Source organism: Solea solea, chromosome 9, assembly GCF_958295425.1.
Source record: "Solea solea chromosome 9, fSolSol10.1, whole genome shotgun sequence".
NCBI classification, from domain to species: domain Eukaryota; kingdom Metazoa; phylum Chordata; class Actinopteri; order Pleuronectiformes; family Soleidae; genus Solea; species Solea solea.
In genome coordinates this window covers 28,332,666-28,351,836 of record NC_081142.1, presented here as the reverse complement: position 1 = coordinate 28,351,836, position 19,171 = coordinate 28,332,666, and the positions used below count along the sequence as shown (strand labels likewise).

The window sequence follows — 19,171 nt, the reverse complement described above, 5'->3', positions numbered from 1 at the left end:
ATGTCCAAAAACAGGACAAAAGAAATGCAAACTACTGAATGTCCAGGTGTTTTTCCAGCTCTCTGGTGACAAAGGCGCTGATTCTCCGCTTTCCTGCAACAGCACGAGTCAAATTGAGCGGAATAACCACACGTTTCACAGACCGTCGTCCGACAGCACAAACAAACCGTGGTAAAGCAAACACATCAAACATTGTCTCAATATGCAAACGTCCAGATGTAAGAACTTCTAAGGTATAAATTCCTAAGATTTTAAGTTTACATTTATAATCTTTGCAGTGTCATTTAAAAGAACATTATTTGGCTTATTTTTTTGCAGTGTAAGATTAATATTAATATTTCTCTCCATCATTTTTGGGGGAGTTAACGTGTATAAAAGCTTGTGGAGTTCTGTGTAAAAGTGTTCACACCCATGTGGAGTCCTGGGGCTCAATAGCGCCCCCTTCAAAAGTAGCGTCATGGTTACAGAGTATCCTCGTGTTGTTAACTTCGTGGGTCTTTATCAAACTTCCTGGTTCCCATTCCCGGTATTCGCACATCGCTCGTTACCCCAGTTACTTGACAAACTATAGCCACCGCCTCCTCTCGCTGGTGTTAGTGCAGCATACCGGGCTTCAACATCCAAACAAAGACGGCCATACTTTAGTTTTCCAACAGACGGACACCTCCACAAAACCTGGGCGATGTTAATAGTTTAATATTCTTTGTGGAAGCACGTTTGTGTGCAGCTCGCACTTTGACGAAGAAAGCCTGCACGTCTAGAAAAGTGGGCGGAAGAGGCTCAAAACGGGGTGGAAGATGATTTTGGTGGAACAGCTTCACCAGTCTCTTTTCAACCGGGTTGATGCACGTCTTGGAGTCTTTGAAGAGGCCAATGCTAGCGACTACAGTCAATGAAGCTCAGGAACCCGCGACCAACCATAACTACGCCCTGGACTGGACTGGCTGCCGAAACCATCAGGCAACTGGAGGCTAGGTCAAGAGTTTAGAAAGTTCTCCGTTCATCAAAGAATTGTGGTCCTTTGCGGTGCCAACACCCCACACAAGACAATACAGACTCTTGTCACGTGTCATTTCCATGCTGGTGGCTACCAGAACAGGAGCTATCTTCAACACTTCTTCTGTCCTAGCACTGACCTTCATCCCTCCCCTGTCCCTCTGCACTCTCACCCTCTATCAGTCCACTACTCCTATCTCGTGGAGTTTTTTTCCAAGACTTCTACTGTGTACTCCAAGACCTGTCCTGCGCAATCAACCGATACTGTGCCACAGACGAATTCCGGTTCTACATCCATTGTCAATCAGAGAAGATGTTCTGCATGGATGCCACAGAGGCCACTCATCGTGGATGAATGAGTTCTCTGCCGCTGGTATGAAGGAGAAGGTCATCGCAGACACAGTGAGTGGAGTCATAATTACACGGGCAAACAAATAATATTATATATCATATATATAATATATATATAATAATATATATATCATATATATATATATCAGATGGATTAATAATAAACAGGAAGTCATGTTGAGAGTATTCTCATCATCATCATCATCATCGTCTTTGGTCCACACCTCCAAAGTGGACATGCCCACTTTCACAGTGAAAACACGGCACTGAGGTCCTTCTTCTCTGTCCCATGACCAGGAGCAAACACAAAACACACCGTGTTCACTTCATGGCAATGAATGCATGAATGCATGAATGAATGAACTTCATCAGGAGGATAAATGAGGCTTTTCTGTCACAACCTGGTGCCACTGTGGCTTTTAATGAGAGGGTGAACAAACAGAGGGGGCAGTAAAACACGGACACATGGAGTGAAGGAATTTCAATCAATACTCAGCAGGGTGTCTACAGAGCAGGCGTTACCATGGTAACGCGCCTGTCTGTCTGACCGTGTGTCTGTCCATCAGTCACTTTATGAACTTTGACTTTGGTGGAGTTTGGACGAGAACAGCGAGAGAAAAACTCTAAATCACCAAAAGACTTTTTCTGAGATAAAGTTTTTTTGTTTTTAATTATTATGTCCATAGTTTTTGAACTAAAGACGTCATTTTGTGAAATATTTTCCTGTCTGATTTTTAGGAATTTACAAGATCATATTTCTCTAAAAAAAGAAATGAATCTCTAGCTATTTTTTCTGATTTCATGAGATCATTTTTCTCAAAGATTTTTAAAATTTCTTAAAAAAACAAAACAACATCATAAGCACATCATTTTCTTGATTTCTTTCCTGTTCCATTTTCTCTATTTACTAGATAATTTTTCTTAAAAAAAGAGATTTATCTAAGTTTTTTTTTTATTCCTAAAAAGTGTTTTTTTTTTAAATTATGAGATTTTGTATCTACTTTTTTTTAGAAAAAATATAAAATAAATTCAATAAAAGTTAGAAGAGTCATCTGTAGAAATGTGATGGCAGATGTCTCACCTCCTGACGAACAGACACATAATGAACGGGTTATTCACTCGTTCAGAGAAAGGAGACACTTTCTCCAACAAGCCTCATTCAAACAGATCACGTGACCATGATCTCTGCCTCTGATTGGCCGGTGTAGCTGCTGGGCGTTGTCCCAGCGTGGGAGCGGTGACCTCGACCTCACATCAAGGTGCAGCAGACGGGAGGTTCTGGAGACTCTGAGAGTCTGACTGGGCGAGTGTGTGTGTGTGTGTGTGTGTGTGTGTGTGTGCGAGCGCCTCGCTTTTGTGTCCCCATCAATGGAGAGTTAATGACTCACACAAAAGTTCCCAGCGGTCGGCCAGCTGACACGCAGCGCAGCGAGCGCCAGCCGGCCTTCACCCCGACAACACTCTGCTCTAAACACTGTTTAACTTTTCATTTACACGAGTGCTTTCAGACGTGTTTCTACAAACATCGTTACTACGCAGAGTGAGACATGGCCATGGACTGAGGAGCAACTGAAGAACAGGACACACTGACCTGACAGTCAGCCGCCTGACCACCACTGACCACCACTGACCACCACTGACCTCCACTGACCACCACTGACCACCACTGACCACCACTGACCTCCACTGACCACCACTGACCACCACTGACCTCCACTGACCTCCACTGACCACCACTGACCTCCACTGACCACCTCTGACCTCCACTGACCTTCACTGACCACCACTGACCTCCACTGACCACCTCTGACCACCACTGACCTCCACTGACCACCTCTGACCTCCACTGACCACCACTGACCTCCACTGACCACCTCTGACCACCACTGACCACCACTGACCTCCACTGACACAGCGTCATGTTTCCTTGTACCACTAGATTTTACACCCTGTACCTTTAATTGTCGTTCCAGCTGCTGCTTGAATGAAACAGTGTTCCACTCGTCTGTAAGAATCTAAACTTACACTTTGAAGCCTCCATGATCACATGTTCACGCTCATCGTCTATTTTCCTCTAAATGTGAACATGATTTACAAAATTGGCCGCCACGTTCTTTTTTAATCCAGCAGAGTCTGCCCCTGGTGGTGAGTCAGTATATTCTTACTTCTTAAAGCTGACTCAGCATAAATTCAGTCTGGGTTAATCCATGGTTTCCTCTCTGTTATGTGTACTTTGCTAGTTATTTCCAGGTCAAAGGTCAGGGTCATCTGACCTTTGACATCATCTGAGTCAAAGTCATGTTTGTAAAGTCACATCAATGTGAAGAACGACATCAGGTGATGTTCCAAGTCAACACTGTACGTTCACTGCTGCTCTCACGTTTCCCACGTGTTCAGTCTGTTCCAGGGACTGAACCACTTCTCCAGGGACTGAACCACTTCTCCAGGGACTGAACCACTTCTCCAGGGACTGAACCACTTCTCCAGGGACCGAGAGGGAAAACAAGTTCAATCCCTGAACGACTGAAACTAAAAACCCTAGTGAAAGAAATGTGTGTTGCCAGCCATTCATGACCTTTGGCTCCATTGTTGCAGAGGATTATTTCAAAAACAAACCACTCCTTTCAAAGTCACCTTTGTTCATTTTGGCAACAACTTGACATTTTTCTGATTCCCGGCACACGATATCAATCACTTCCACACGGAAAAAAAGCTTTGCAAGATATTTGAAATTCCCGTCACATTCATCAGCGTGTCCTGAAATTCCTTTGGTATCCTCCACCCCAAAAACATTTTTCTGAATTACTTCCCAAAGAATGGAAAAGCAGGACGAGGAGTTTGATTTATACGACGTCGTACGAGTGAAAACGAAGCAGAGACTCGGGCGGTTAAGTTGCCCTGCGGTGGTTTACGGCCTGATGGAGACCAGCTGCCAAACTGTCTGGGCAAATCATCACAGCAGCTCTACAGCACTGATGGACGATAGAAAACTGGGTTTGTCCCAGATATTAATTCACTTTTTTTTCCCTCTCAGTTTCTCCCTTCCAAAAAGTTCAGTGTCTGTGTCAGCGTGGACATTCATAGTGATCCTCCTCCTCCTCCTCCTCCTCCTCAAGTCTATAATATCTTTAGAACACGTGTTCACGTCTTTATCTCACTGTCAGACTGACCTTTCCAACAGGAAACTCAAGTCTGTAAAACACTCACTCTCCCACACCAAAGTCCAGAGAGAAAACCAGTGATTTTAGCTGCTGCTGCTGCTCTGCTGCCTCGTGTGGTCACTTTGTGTCACTGAGGTCAATCTGACCAAAGGATTTAAAGTGACCCATTCAAAGTCAGTGATGGAGGCAACAGTGGATCAACAACTCCTGTGTGTGTGTGTGTGTGTGTGATGTTAAAATCACTGATTTTCTCTCTGGACTTTGGTGTGAGAGAGTGAGTGAGATTACAAACTTCACTAAAGTGTCAGAGATGTAGTTGACAGCAGATTTGCTGCTGCTGCTCTTCATGGACTGTCACAGTAACGTTACAGACTCACACACCATCACACGCACAATCTGTTTCGACTCAAAGTGTGTTTTTGATTTTTAGTGGGAACTGAAACGACGGCTGTTTGTCTGTGAAGCCACGAGACGTTAGATTTACTCAGTGAGACTGAGCTCAGGTTACAAACACACCACTTTCATCAGTGATGTAAACGTTACTCTATCAAATATTAAACCACACAACAAAGCATCAGGTTGAGGTTGATTAGTGGTCAGGCAGTAAATGTTTCACAGTGAGAAGGTTTACTGCTCTGCTGCTTTATGCAGGACAGTCTCTGCTGGGAGCAGCACTGGCTCCATCCCAAAATAAGAAACTGGGATACAGGGACCAGGGAGAGCTAGAAAATGAGAGCTAGAGGAGAAAGTCAGAGGAGGAGGAGGAGGAGGAGGAGGAGGAGGAGGAGGACAGAGTACAGCAAACGCCTGAGGGAGCGAGCAGGCACACAAATTACTGGCAAGAATAAAAGATGAATCCGGATGATGAGGAAAAATCCCAGTGGAGGAGAAGAGAAAGTCGAGAGGAACAAAGGCCGGAGCACGGAGGGTGAACTGGAGTGTGCTGCCGAGACGAGTCTTTGAGGAGACCAAGACCTGTCCTCGGGTCGTCCTCTCACAACATGACAGTTCAGGTTTTTACAGTGTACTTACTGTTCTAAACTGATTTCAGATACTAAATAAACCATGTCAAATCTACGTCACACGTTCACGTCTTTATCTCACTGTCAGACAGGAAAGTGACGTTTGTAATCTCACTCACTCTCCCACACCAAAGTCCACAGAGAAAATCAGTGGTTTTAACATCACACACACACACACACACACACACACTGCTGCCTCCATCACTAAGTTCTAATGTCTGATTTTGTGATTTCTGCATTAGAAATCCTACTTTTGGATTAACAAAGTGACACAAAGTGACCACACGAGGCAGCAGAGGACCAGCAGCTAAAATCACTGATTTTCTCCATGGACTTTGGTGTGGGAGAGTAAAGAAACACATTTTAGATTAGAAACAGATTTTAACTACATAACAAAAGAAACAGCCAATAAAATCTACATCAGTTTAAATTGAGCATGTCTACGTCACATGATCACGTCTTTATCTCCCTGTGAGACTTTTCCAACAGGAAACTGACATTTGTAAAGAATTGTGAGGAGAATGCATGTGAGTATATAAACTAAAGGAAGAGTCAGTGTGAACATGGAGCAGATTCTTTTGTCTGAGACTAAAGTGACGTTGTTTCTCCACAGTCTCTAAACCTGCACGTGCTTTTTTTACACTTTCACTCTAAAGACACAAACTGGGAGATCCACAGGTTTACACACACACACACACACACACACACACACACACACACACACACACACCTCTGGATTTACAATAACCTTCATTATGATTCTTGTTTTTCTTTTTTAAAATGTTCAATAAAAAGTTATTTACTTTGGAACATTTTGTAACTTGTGTGATTTTTCTGATAACACAATTTCAAAATTAGTAACAAGTTTTTGTCTTATTACAACATTTCATAACAATTTTTGGTCATTAAAAAAAAAAAACATTATTAGCACTATGAACTGTTTCCTGTGTCTTAAGTTCAGATCATGTGCACATCCATGGTCTTATGTCCAAAATTGTACATTCAGAAAAAAAACCAAATGAAATGAATCACAAATAGAAGACATTTAAGAATCTGCAAACATACATATATTTAGACATATTCTCACAATATTAACAAAAGAAGATGAATGTTGTCGTTTATTTATTTAGTATCAATTTTGTCAATCTGTGGTTTTAATCTAAAGCTAAGCTCATAATGTTTGATGTTTTTGCAGAATAAAGGGAACATTTGATTCATCATGAATAAATCGTAATAACTATTTTAGTTTTGTCCATTAAAATAAAAATATTCAGTTTCTTGTCATAGAGCAGCAAATAAACAAATACATATTTCATATTTTAGAAACTGGATTTTTTTTTTATTATTTCTAATATTCCGACTTTAAATCATCACAAATGTGATTGTGTAGGATCACGTCTCTGTGTCTCTGCAGACGTTAACTTTTCTCTTCCTCTGGCTCGTCCATGTTTCAGTGAGAATGTTTAAACAGTGAGAGTCTTATTGTTTTAGGACAGTCTGACACTCAGGTGGGTCTCAGGCCTCAGGCCTCAGAGGCGTCTGCTTCACGTCACGCAGACAAAAACCAGTCCACGATAAGGTTTATGGACCTGTGACATGTCAACATTTCTCCAGGTTTCCACGGAAACCAACACGCGAGATGAAGAGAGCGAGGAGCGGTAAACTGCACACGGTGGTAAAAGAGTCAGACGCTTTATTTATTTTATCTTTGGACAAAAATCTTCCAGCTTAAAGAATAACAGCGACACACACACACACAGATGTTCAAGGCGAGTACAGAGAGAATGTCACGTTTAACTTCACACAGATTTGAAGAAAGCACCAGGTGCTTCAGGTCAGGAGGAGTTTGAATGAATGTTATGTGACTAATCCTTGTCTTTGAAGGATTCGCCAAAATAGTGATGTCACTGTCAAAGCATGGGAATATGGGAATATTTCAGAATAACTTCCACCAATCAAGGATATATTGAATCATTCTTGAGAAACTGGAGCAGAACAACAGCAGAAGAAGAAGAAGAAGAAGAAGACGGAGTGGTGGTGTCGGTTTTTATGTGGTTGTGGTTGTTTTGGTCATGATTGACAGCCTGGACTGAAGAGTTCATTTCCTTCACTTCACTCGACTCTGACTCTTTATTAAAGTCTGGTCCTGGACCAGGTTTTACTGCTGGTTTTACTGCTCCGCTGACCTGTGGCTATTCAGTATCATGTCAAACGTTAAATCCGCTCTAATTGGTCGGTCGTGTCTTTAGAGGCTGCGTGATAACAAAGACGAAGGTGTCTGTGTTTGTTCTTTTGTGTGTTTTTCTTTAAAGGCGGGGGTTGGGAGGTCAGAAAGCTTTTGAGGTCAGGGGGTTGGATGACTTTGCCCCGCCCACCTTGTCTTCAGGACGGCCTTAAATTGTCCCCCTGGTCCCACATTCATAAAGACTCCATAAAGAGAGGTGGCTGCTGGGTAATGTTATTCAGTGCTGATAAAAACCCACTCACACTCTCTGACATCTGGTTTTTATCACACACACAATCTCACAATTCTTCTACTACTTTATTCTGCAGCTTTAAGACAGTGATGACACATCAGGAAATCAGCGCTGACTTTGAAGGAAGAGGTGAATTCAACATATCAAAGAGTAAATGTTGGTCCTGGTGCGTTTATAGCATTTAACATAAGAACATGAAAAGAACTCCTCATTTGGGTTCAGGAGATCTGGATCTCCTTCAGCAGATGATGATGATGATGAGAAACCTTCACCTTCATTTCAACACAAAAACAAACACAGTCTCCAGCTCCTCCCCCTCATCAGGTCCAGTTTACACCAGGACCAGGTCTCAGAGGTCTGTGGTTTTCCTGGTCCCTTACTGGCTTTTTAGGAATTCCCAACTTGACAGAAACCACTTAAATCACAGCAGAGCTGAAGTGCTGAGACACACACAGTCAACGCAGGAATACTCCAGGAAAACTCCAGCAAGAACTCCAGGAAAACTCCAGGAAAACTCCAGGAAAATTCCAGGAAAACTCAAGGTAAACTTGAGGAAAACTTAAGAAAAACTAAAGATAAACTCCAAGAAAACTCAAGGAAAACTCAAGGAAAACTCCAGGAAAACTCAAGGAAAACTCCAGCAAAACTCAAGGTAAATTCCAGGAAAACTCAAGGTAAACTCCAGGAAAACTCAAGGTAAACTCCAGGAAAACTCCAGGTGAACAAAACCACAATCCTTCATTTACAATGTCAAACCATTGCAGAGTAAAAACTATAATCTAACATTAATATCTGTAAGTATAGGTGATATGTCTTATATATAACATGTACATATGCTGAGTTTATATCCTGATATAGGAGATATACGTGGATATAAAGCTGCACACAAGCTGTTTCTCTGGACTCATAAAAAGTTTGAGAGTGAAAATACACTGTAAATGCACTGTAAATATACTATGAATTACACTGTAAATATACTGTAAATTACATTGTAATTATACTGTAAATTACACTATAAATGCACTGTAAATTACCTTGTAATTACACTGTAAACAAACACAAATCATTAGTCTTAAAATGATGCAAGTGACATTTTTAAATATACTTTTGTCTACCCCATGTATTTTTAATCAATATATATAATATAAAGTGTAATAAATGTAAAGATTATCAGTGCAGCAGCCTTTAAAAGCAGTAAAAGTCATCACAGATACTTTATCATGACATGATGATATCCAAAATCTAAGAGCAGATCTTGTCTTATGTCACCATATATTGATATAATATACCAGATCTATAACTTACAATTGATTTCATAATCAAGTGGTTCCCAAAGTGAGGGTCAGGACTCACAGATGGGTCGCGGGGGATTTATTTTGGGTCCCCCAACAAATTTGTTGAATTTTCCCAACCTGTTTATTTCAGAGTTATGTATATTAAGTGACTTTTTTTTTTTAGGTATAATTTTGTTGATTCCATGTATTTTATTTTTTAAAATATTTAGTGTATCATGATATGACGGTATCCAGGATTTAAGAGCAGATCCTGTCTCATGTCATGATATAATATACATATACTGACCAGAACTAGTGGAAAATTTAAATACAGATTTGACATGAGCTGAAAGATATCTGTGATGGAGTGAGAGGATGAAGAGGATGAAGACAGAGCAGGTCGTTGCTCTATAATTAGCCGCAGTGTTTTATCATGAAGGTTTCTCTGAGCGTGCACTAACATGTTCACTATTGTGATAATGAAAGAGAAAGAGACGCGCTGGAGATCTGGTGGTGAAATGTGATACGACGAGTGTTTTCTTTTGTTTGTGGGAAAAACTGGAAACTGGGACAACAAACGGACTCAAATTGTCTTTTTAGTCAGAAAAGTTGCACAAAAACACCACTGCCCTCCAGAGCAGTGATTCCAAAACACTGGGTCAGGGTCCACAGATGGGCCACAGGAGATTTATTTACTTATTTCGGGTCCTTTTAGTTGTTTTTATTTATTTATACGTATATATATATATATATATATATATATATATATATATATATATATATATATATATATGTGTGTGTGACACATTCTTCTCAGTTTCACCTTATTCACATAATTCAGACAACCGGTTTCCTTCAGGTACATTTTTAAAGCTGCCAACGTCACACAGACCAACCAAATCTGATTGATTTTTTACATTTAAATATTTTAGACTTTGTTTGCCAGAAAAACATTTTTTGTGTGGATACATGTGATTGAATTAAAGCCAACAACATAAGAATGAATTAAAAAACAACTTATTTATGCAACACAATATTAAACAATTTTATCATGTGCTGAAATACATCACTTTCGAAAAAAATAATATTTTATTTCAGAGTCAGTAACAAGTGCTTTTAAGCATAATATTATAGTGATTATTTAACACAATCTACTGTACTGTACAGTGTATTTTGTTTGTATTTACAGTGTATTTAAAAGTATATTTACAGTGTACATTTACAGTGTATTTATAGTGTATTTTTGACTGTATTTACAGTGTATTTTAAAGTATACTTAGTGTATATTTACAGTGTATTAACAGTGTATTTAAAAGTATATTTACAGTGTACATTTACAGTGTATTTATAGTGTATTTTTGACTGTATTTATAGTGTATGTTTGACTGTATTTACAGTGTATTTTTGACTGCATTTACAGTATATTTACAGTGTATTTTTGACTGTATTTACAGTGTATTTTTGACTGCATTTACAGTGTATTTACAGTGTATTTTTGACTGTATTTACAGTGTATTTTTGACTACATTTACAGTCGATTTACAGTGTATTTTTTGACTGTTTTTACAGTGTATTTTTGACTGTATTTACAGTGTATTTGCAGTGTATTTTTGACTGCATTTACAGTGTATTTACAGTGTAATTTTGACTGTATTTACAGTGTATTTTTGACTGCATTTACAGTGTATTTTTGACTGTATTTACAGTGTATTTTTGACTGCATTTACAGTGTATTTACAGTGTATTTTTGACTGTATTTACAGTGTATTTTTGACTGCATTTACAGTGTATTTTTGACTGTATTTACAGTGTATTTTTGACTGTATTTACAGTGTATTTTTGACTGCATTTACAGTGTATTTACAGTGTATTTTTTGACTGTATTTACAGTGTATTTTTGACTGCATTTACAGTGTATTTTTGACTGTATTTACAGTGTATTTTTGACTGTATTTACAGTGTATTTTAACCTGTGTGCAGCTTTATATCCACATATATCTCGTTTATATCAGGACATAGACTCACACATATGCAGACATATGGATTTGACTTCTATCCCGTGTTCCCTGCAGCCTCTGAAGCTCTGACCTGGTTTGGACCTGAGCTCAGTGCAGTCACACAGTAATGGACGCACTAATGTGGTTTTTCAGGCTTAAGCTGCTCTGGGGCAGTTTACAGTGGCATAGATGATGATGTGCTGCTCCTGTGGTAAACACAGCTCAGTGAAGCTGCACTAACACTGTTGTCACAGACATGTCAGTGAGATTCCACTGAGACCACAGACACTTCTTCTTCTTCTTCTTCTTCTTCTTCTTCTTCTTCTTCTTCTTCTTCTTCTTCTTCTTCTTCTTCTTCTTCTTCTTCTTCTTCTTCTTCTTCTTCTTCTTCTTCTTCTTCTTCTCTGCACCTGCTACAGGCCTTAAATGTTACATAACAAGTCCAACAAGTTACTGTGCAAACTGCAAAGTAAACAGGTTTGTATGAAGGTCAGATATTTCATGTGATCCACTTCACTGCTGCAGCTGAACCACTCAGCTGCTCTATTACAAGTAATCAGATTACTGGATAAACACAGCAGGAGGAAAAGTCCTCAGGCACTTCCTTTATCAAAAAGGTCAAATATTGACACTGTGTCTTCTGAAGTGTTTAACTGCCTGGGGGCCCCTGAGCTGAGAGTGGGCCCCTGAGAACACCTGATTATATAAATCCACAAATATGACACTTTAGGCCTCATTTGCATGGAAACAGAACTTTTCCAGTGCAATCTTCTTCTTCTTTCTTATTCTTAAAACATTCTCTATAAACATGCAATTGTTTTTGACCAATCCCCCAAAATGACTCTTAAGGCTATAGTGTACAGTATATTCCAGGCCTGTGTGTGGCGCTGTCACAGAAATACAGCAAGACACAGAGAAGAAGAAGATGTGGAGCGTGTGCATTTCTGCAACTTAAGTAAAGACTCAGTGAATAAAATCTGCAGTATCTACGTCACATGTTCACGTCTTCATCTCACTGTGTATAAATAACAACATTTCTCTGATGAAATCCAGCTGCACTGAAGACTTTTAATGTCATACAACAACAGATAAGACTTGTTATCACAGCAGATTATCACGCTCTATCATGTGCACACAGATTAGCCCGTGGTGTCATAAAGTGTGTGTATGTGTGTGTGTGTTTAAATGTTTCCTCTGTGACACCCCTGCTCTCGCCCTCTCTCTCTCTCTCTCTCTCTCTCTCTCTCTCTCTCTCTCCTCTCGATGGTGCGGTCTGCTCCAGGAATGTCGTAAACCTGCCAGCCATGTGCTGGTGGACCAGAAAAGCCAGAGGACCACTTGCTGCCACAAATATGACGTCCCCCGTCCACCCTCCTCCTCCTCCTCCTCCTCCTCCTCTGCTGTGATCCAGTGAAACTTAAAACCCTGCAGTGCTCTGACACAGAGCTGCACCACAGAGCCCAGACTGAGCGAGCAGTTCCGAGGCTCGTCCAGCACAGACGCTGACGGGGTGTCACAGCAGAGACGTCCAAACACTGGGCTCAGGGACACGAGCCAGGCGCCGGCCGGGGTGTGTTTACGTGTGTGTGTGTGTGTGTGTGTGTGTGAGGACGGGAAGGCATGATGGAAACTCAGCGTCACAGCTGTAGACGGGCATTTCAACAATATCTGATGGTTTTTATTGGTCAAATATTCTGCAGCTCATGAGAGCCAGTGAGAGTCATGCAGGGTTCACAGTGAGACCATGAGACCAGGACGTCCATACATGGACATGCAGTAAAACATATATGCAGGTATAGTATTTACATTTTAAAATGAGAAATGCTGTCAAAGTACGATTTTCTTTTTAAGACACATTTCATTTCAAAATAAAAGCGTGTGTTTCACGAGTAAAATGCTCTTGATGTAGAAGGTGTCTTTGTCTCTTCATATGTCTCCGTTTATCAGGCTATGAATCCACTGGTGTGAAAAAACATTCCGATGTCTGCGGGGTTAAAGCGCGACTTGTGGAAATGTCGTGGGCCGGATAAAACTGGTCTGCGGGCCAGATATGGTCCCAGAGCCTTATGTTGCTCATGTGTGAACTGGAACACGTTGATCTTAGAGGAGCAGCTTTAAGATGCATTCAAGAAACCTCGTAAATGTCATCACTTCTACTCACTAGGTGCTTCCTGCTGCTGCTGCCACCTGGTGGCACCACAAATTCAGACATGACTGGAGGAGGAAGTTTTGTTTTTATAAATGCAGTCCTTCATTTTTAAAATGACTATCAGTAGTAAACAAATAAGTCAAACCCATGCCTACAGTCATTCTGACTGAGATCATTTAGATATTATTGCAGTGAGTCAAAATCTATTCATGAGGTCACGATTCCATTCAATTACACATAAAATGTTTGATTAAATTCCATAAGGATTCATTCAATAAACAAACTGATTCTGTGTCGCCATGGCGAGCTCACAGTCTCCTCCCCCAACCTCACAGTCTCCTCCCCCAACCTCACAGTCTCTTCCCCCGACTCAAAACTTCAGCGGCAACATTTACATGAAGTGTCATTCAGATGAGGAGGAGGAGTTCTGTTCTCTTGTTGCCCCCGACGACAACATTAACATGAAAGCCACAACTAAGGGTCATTAAGCTTTTTCACACAGCAGGAGGTTTTTTCTAGACCAGGTTCACACCTGGGCTCAAATTTACCAAATATTTACCAGATTATTCATTTAAGTCACTAAAACTTATGAAAGTTGATTATTTTAGTTTTTGAGAAGCCATTTCATGCATGTAATACTTAGTTTATACATTATGTTAATATTGTATATAATTGCATTAAAGTAAAAGGTTGGAGGGACAAAACGTTAGTGTAAAAAAAACTCTATTTTTATATTAGCTCCCGCCCTCGTTTATTTAAACATAAATAACCCTTTAAGTTCGACTCGTTTGCTCTACAAACAGATTAGAAGCATTTTCTATGGACTGTTTTTACATTATTTGTCCATCATGTGATTCATTTATATGCTTTTCCCCCATATCGACATGATAAATCACCTCCAAGCATGTAATCAAGGAATCAGCTTCCTGTGAGACGCAACAGGAAGTCCAGGTGCCTCTGACTGACATGTTCAAGATAACCTTTGACCTTCGCTGACACAGACCAGACAAAGTCAAAGTGTTGTGGCTGCACTTCACTGGACGATATGCAGGACAGGTTTTTAAAAGAGGTGGGGTCAGGGGGTCGAGGGGTGGGAGGGGGCGGGGTCTGTGTTTAGGTTGTAGCAAATACCTTGAGAGGAACCGCAGACAGACCAGAGGAAACAGGGTCTGAGGAGGACTTGTCAGGACCTGCTCCAACTGAGCTAAACCAGGAGAAGTCTCTCAAGACGGGGGACATTTTTTGGGGGGGGGGGGGTGTTTATACATAAACACAGTCTTTCTATAGTTGTGAGGACACTCTTTCACCAGGGTTTTTCTAGTAGTTTAACAAAGGTTGACCACGACGGTGACCTCAGGGTCCAGAGATCTGACTTCCATCGACTCACTATCACAGACTTATATATTATATAGACTCTTATATTAAAACACACACTTACAGTGGTGTTTCTGCACATTAACATCCTGTTAGCAGCTGTTAGTGAGTATAATGTGGCTTCTTTAATGTGAACATCTTCCTCTTTTTTTGCTCCAAATAACAAAGAAATCATTCAAACTGAATCAGAAAACAATCATCAGATTAATCGATTACTGTTTTTACTATGAGAGTTTTTGGTTATTTTGGAGGAGGACTAAATAAAACGTCAGAATGCCACGTTGCTCGTAGTAAAGTGTAACGTATCATCGCTGCTGTATCACGTATCGTGTCACCAGATTCTTGTCAATCAAACGGCTCTAATTATAAACTGGACTGGACTTGAATGTGGATCAGGTTTGCGTGTGTGGAACGTCAGTCTGAATTTAGTGTGAATGAAATTAAATACAACAACATAAATACTACACTGAGCCACGTCCAGGGGCGCTGCTAAAACAGGCAAGTGCCAGGGGCTGCACACTGAGAACAAAAATCTGCTCATCGACATATCGCTTCTTAAAAAGTGTTAGAATACATCAAATGTCTGCAGTTCATAAGAACAAAAAATACATACTTTGGAATAATGGGCTGTGATTATTAAACAATCATTTTCAAATACTGGTAAATATTGGCCTAATCTACACTAAATGAAACGCTAACACCAGCTCGTTTGTAAATGTTGGTTCTATTGCTTTCACTTCTGGGGTGGGGGGTTTCAAACACAGAGAACCTTTTAACAACGACAATATTGTTCAGGTTCTGTTTCCATGTGGATAAAGCTTTGACTTTGAAGTAAACGTCCACCAGGACACGGTTTACCTGAGGCAGAGAAAGCAGGGAAGAGCCCTTTATCCTGAAACTCAACCATCTCAACTCAACACCAACCCTAAAACCAGGTCTTGACCATCAGCATGGCCGCAAACATTCTCATTCATTCCCATAAAATCCCATGGAAAGTTTCCAAACATCTTGAGTTTAAGTCTCCAGTTCCATGGAAGGTTTCTGGAAATGTACCTGGGTTTTTCTGCCCCTTTGCAAACTTCAGCCATTTGAAAGTGTGTGACAACCAAATTGTCCTCACACACACACACACACACACACACACACACACACTTTGGGGTGGGGGTGGTTTTAAGATTAAAGGACCACATGCTGTGTTATCAGGGTCATGAATTCTTCACGGTGGCCAAACAAAGTTCAACAACTGTGGACGACGGAGCGTCAGCTAAACTTCACTGTGAACACATGAAAACGTCTCCTACACACAAGTGGAAAATAAACAAATATAATATAATATATATAATCAGAGCAGAACCAGCAGAGTCAACACTGAGAAGAACACTGATGTTAGCATTGTGGCTACAAACATCAACGAGTGTTAGAAGACACGATGACAGAGTGATTTCATGTTTAGCAAAAACAAAACCATGAAAATATGGGATGAAAAACAACCTAAATGTCGTCTCAAATAACCCTAATCCTTTAATTTATCATCTAAAAAAGTCACTGTTTAATAACTCGACTTTCTGCAACTTAAATGCACCAAATGTTTAAGTTATTACCACACTGTGAAAATTAAGTAAATGTATAATAATGAGTCCAGCAGGTGACGCTCAACACATACTGTAAGTAAGCACATTATTTTGTTTACACGTAAGATGATTTTTATACGCATTGTTATTTTATGTAAAACGTGAATTACAGAAACAGCAAAAATTGAAATAAATAAATGTTGGATAAGTCCAGCTGGTGGCGCTAAACAACTTTTTCACGCGACTTACACACACACTGTAAAGTAAGAACTTTGTGTATATAAAAAGTTTATGTTATACAACCATGGTCAATTTAATTAAACAAGTCCAGCAGGTGGCGCTCAGCGGCGACTTGTCTGCGACTTTCATGCGCTACAAGTAAGCTAGTTTTAAAGCTAACTAAATGTAGTTATCTGCAACATTGTTATTATATGTGAAGCATGAATGTTATGTTATAAAAAATAAGTCCCCCTGGTGGCGCTAAACAACTTTTCTGTGACTTTCACTCACTGCAACAGAAATAACATTTTTATATTTTATCTGCATCATTGTCGTTGTCCATAAAAAGTTAAGTCTATAAAGTTTAAACATCAACTTAATCAAGAATGTATCATATGTCCAGGTGGTGGCGCTAAACAGCGCTAGTTTTGAAGCTAACTGCACTTTATCTGCGTCATTCCTCTTCGCGCGCGCACACAGCTCAGCTGCATAGACATAAACAGAAAGGTAGGGGGCGCTGTTGTACTTACGCACTGGCTCCTGTTTAGGGTCCAGTCCGGAGCAGGTCTCCTGGAGCCGGCCGATCTTCCTCTGCAGCCCGCGGACCCGCAGGCTGGTGGAGGCGAGGTCGCCCTCCAGCTCCTGGAATATGGAGCACGCGTGTTTGGCCAGGTCCGACAGCTGGCGCAGAGTCCGGGACAGAGACACATGACTGGTACACACCAGGTCCTCGAAGAGCAGACCGTCCGAGTTCGGTATGTGGTGTCGGCACAGAAACTGAGGCTCCACGACGCGTTTGGCGAACGGCATGTTGGTGTTGGTGTGGTCCGGGTCCAGAAAATAAATCCAACAAAAGTCAGCACAGAGTAGTTGTTCTCCCTCTGCCCCGAACCCGAACCCGGATCCGGTGCCTGCGAACTCAGCTTCTGCTGCTGCTGCTGCTGCTGCTGGAACCCCCCATCCTTTCAGGAGGGTCAGGCGGGACTGAGGCGCTCCCTGCTCGGGTTAACTGCTGCTCCAGCCCCGGTGTGACTGAGAGAGAGAGAGACTGTTTACTGATCGAGAGAGGGAGGGAGAGAGCGAGAGAGAGAGAGAGAGACACTCAGAGAGAGAGGGGTGGTGGGTTTTAAAAAGGGGGCGGGGCGAAAAACTGGAGTGGAGTCTGACGGTTTTCCTGGATCAGGATTGTTGTGTTTTTCTATCATTTGTAAAAGTGAAGTTTCTGTTATAAAAGCAGAACAAGATTTAAAAATAAATATAAAAAGGTCCAGTTGGTGGCGCTATTCACATTAAAATATCATTTAAATTTAAAATGAAATTCTTTTATGCAAATTTAGATATGAAGTAGATTTAATTTACAAAAAGAAAGAAAGAAAGAAGAATAAACTTTAACAACAAGCATTTTATTATTATATTATATTTTATCATATCATATCATATTATAATATTATTATATTGCAGGCTCCACGTCTGACCACAGTGTTATTGTAGAGCTAATACAGCACTGACAACTTTGACAAAAAGCTATGTTTTATCAATATTTTATATATATACATATACATATATATATATATATACACATATATATGTATACACTTACACAATTTTTTTCCACTTGGGTTCCTCTCATTCACACACATATATTCTGTCTTGCTGCGACTAACCTTCATTCCTCTCCTTTCTAGAGCATATCTCCACCTCTGGAGCTTTTCCTCCACCTGGTCTCTGCTCTCACCACAGATCACAATGTCATCTGCAAACATCATAGTCCATGGAGATTCCTGTCTAACCTCATCTGCCAGTCTGTCCATCACCACCGCAAACAAGAAGGGACTCAGAGCCGAACCCTGATGTAGTCCCACCTCCACCTTGAACTTCTCTGTCACACCTACAGCACACCTCACCGCTGTCTCACAGTTGGCATACATGTCCTGCACCAGTCTAACATACTTCTCTGCCACTCCAGACTTCCTCATACAGTACCATAGTTCCTCTCTCTTTTTCCAGATCTACAAAGGCACAATGCAGCTCCCTCTGACCTTCTCTGTATTTCTCTACCAGCATTCTTAAAGCAAATACTGCATCTGTAGTACTCTTTCTAGGCATGAAACCATACTGTTGCTCACAAATGCTGACTTCTGCTCTCAGTCTAGTTTCCACTACTTTTCAGGTACAAGTCACTACTTTTTCTTAAGATCCAACAGTGCAAAATGTAAATTATTGCAATTTTTTTTATCAGAAGTGTATATGAATATATATATATATATATATATATATATATATATATATATATATACATATATAATGGATTGTCATTTAATTACAATCCAAAGTAAACTAGTATAATAAAAACTCTTTTTATTAGAGGGAAATAACACTAAATATATATAAATAAATAAAATCAAACATGTCTACAAAGGAAATAGAAAACTGAAGTAAATATTACTTTGTTATTTACTTTGTATGTATAAATTATTCTTCATTCATTAAGGTTAATAAAACTACACTATGATTCTTGTTTAAAGTTGTTCTATGTGACCTGTGTTGTATTGATCTCTGTGTGTGTGTGTGTGTGTGTGT

General features: G+C 40.3%; 1 protein-coding gene across 2 annotated transcripts in view; it reads right to left on the bottom strand.

Annotated features, from left to right (window-relative positions):
- nhsa (Nance-Horan syndrome a (congenital cataracts and dental anomalies)) overlaps positions 1-17,664 on the bottom strand; it is a 66,735-nt gene extending 49,071 nt beyond the window's left edge. For both annotated transcript variants that reach the window (XM_058638186.1, XM_058638187.1), the window contains exon 1: positions 17,122-17,664. In XM_058638186.1, the coding sequence (XP_058494169.1) occupies positions 17,122-17,401 (280 nt within the window). In that variant the 5' untranslated portion in view covers positions 17,402-17,664. The remainder of the gene's footprint in view (positions 1-17,121) is intronic.
- Positions 17,665-19,171: the final 1,507 nt, after the last annotated feature.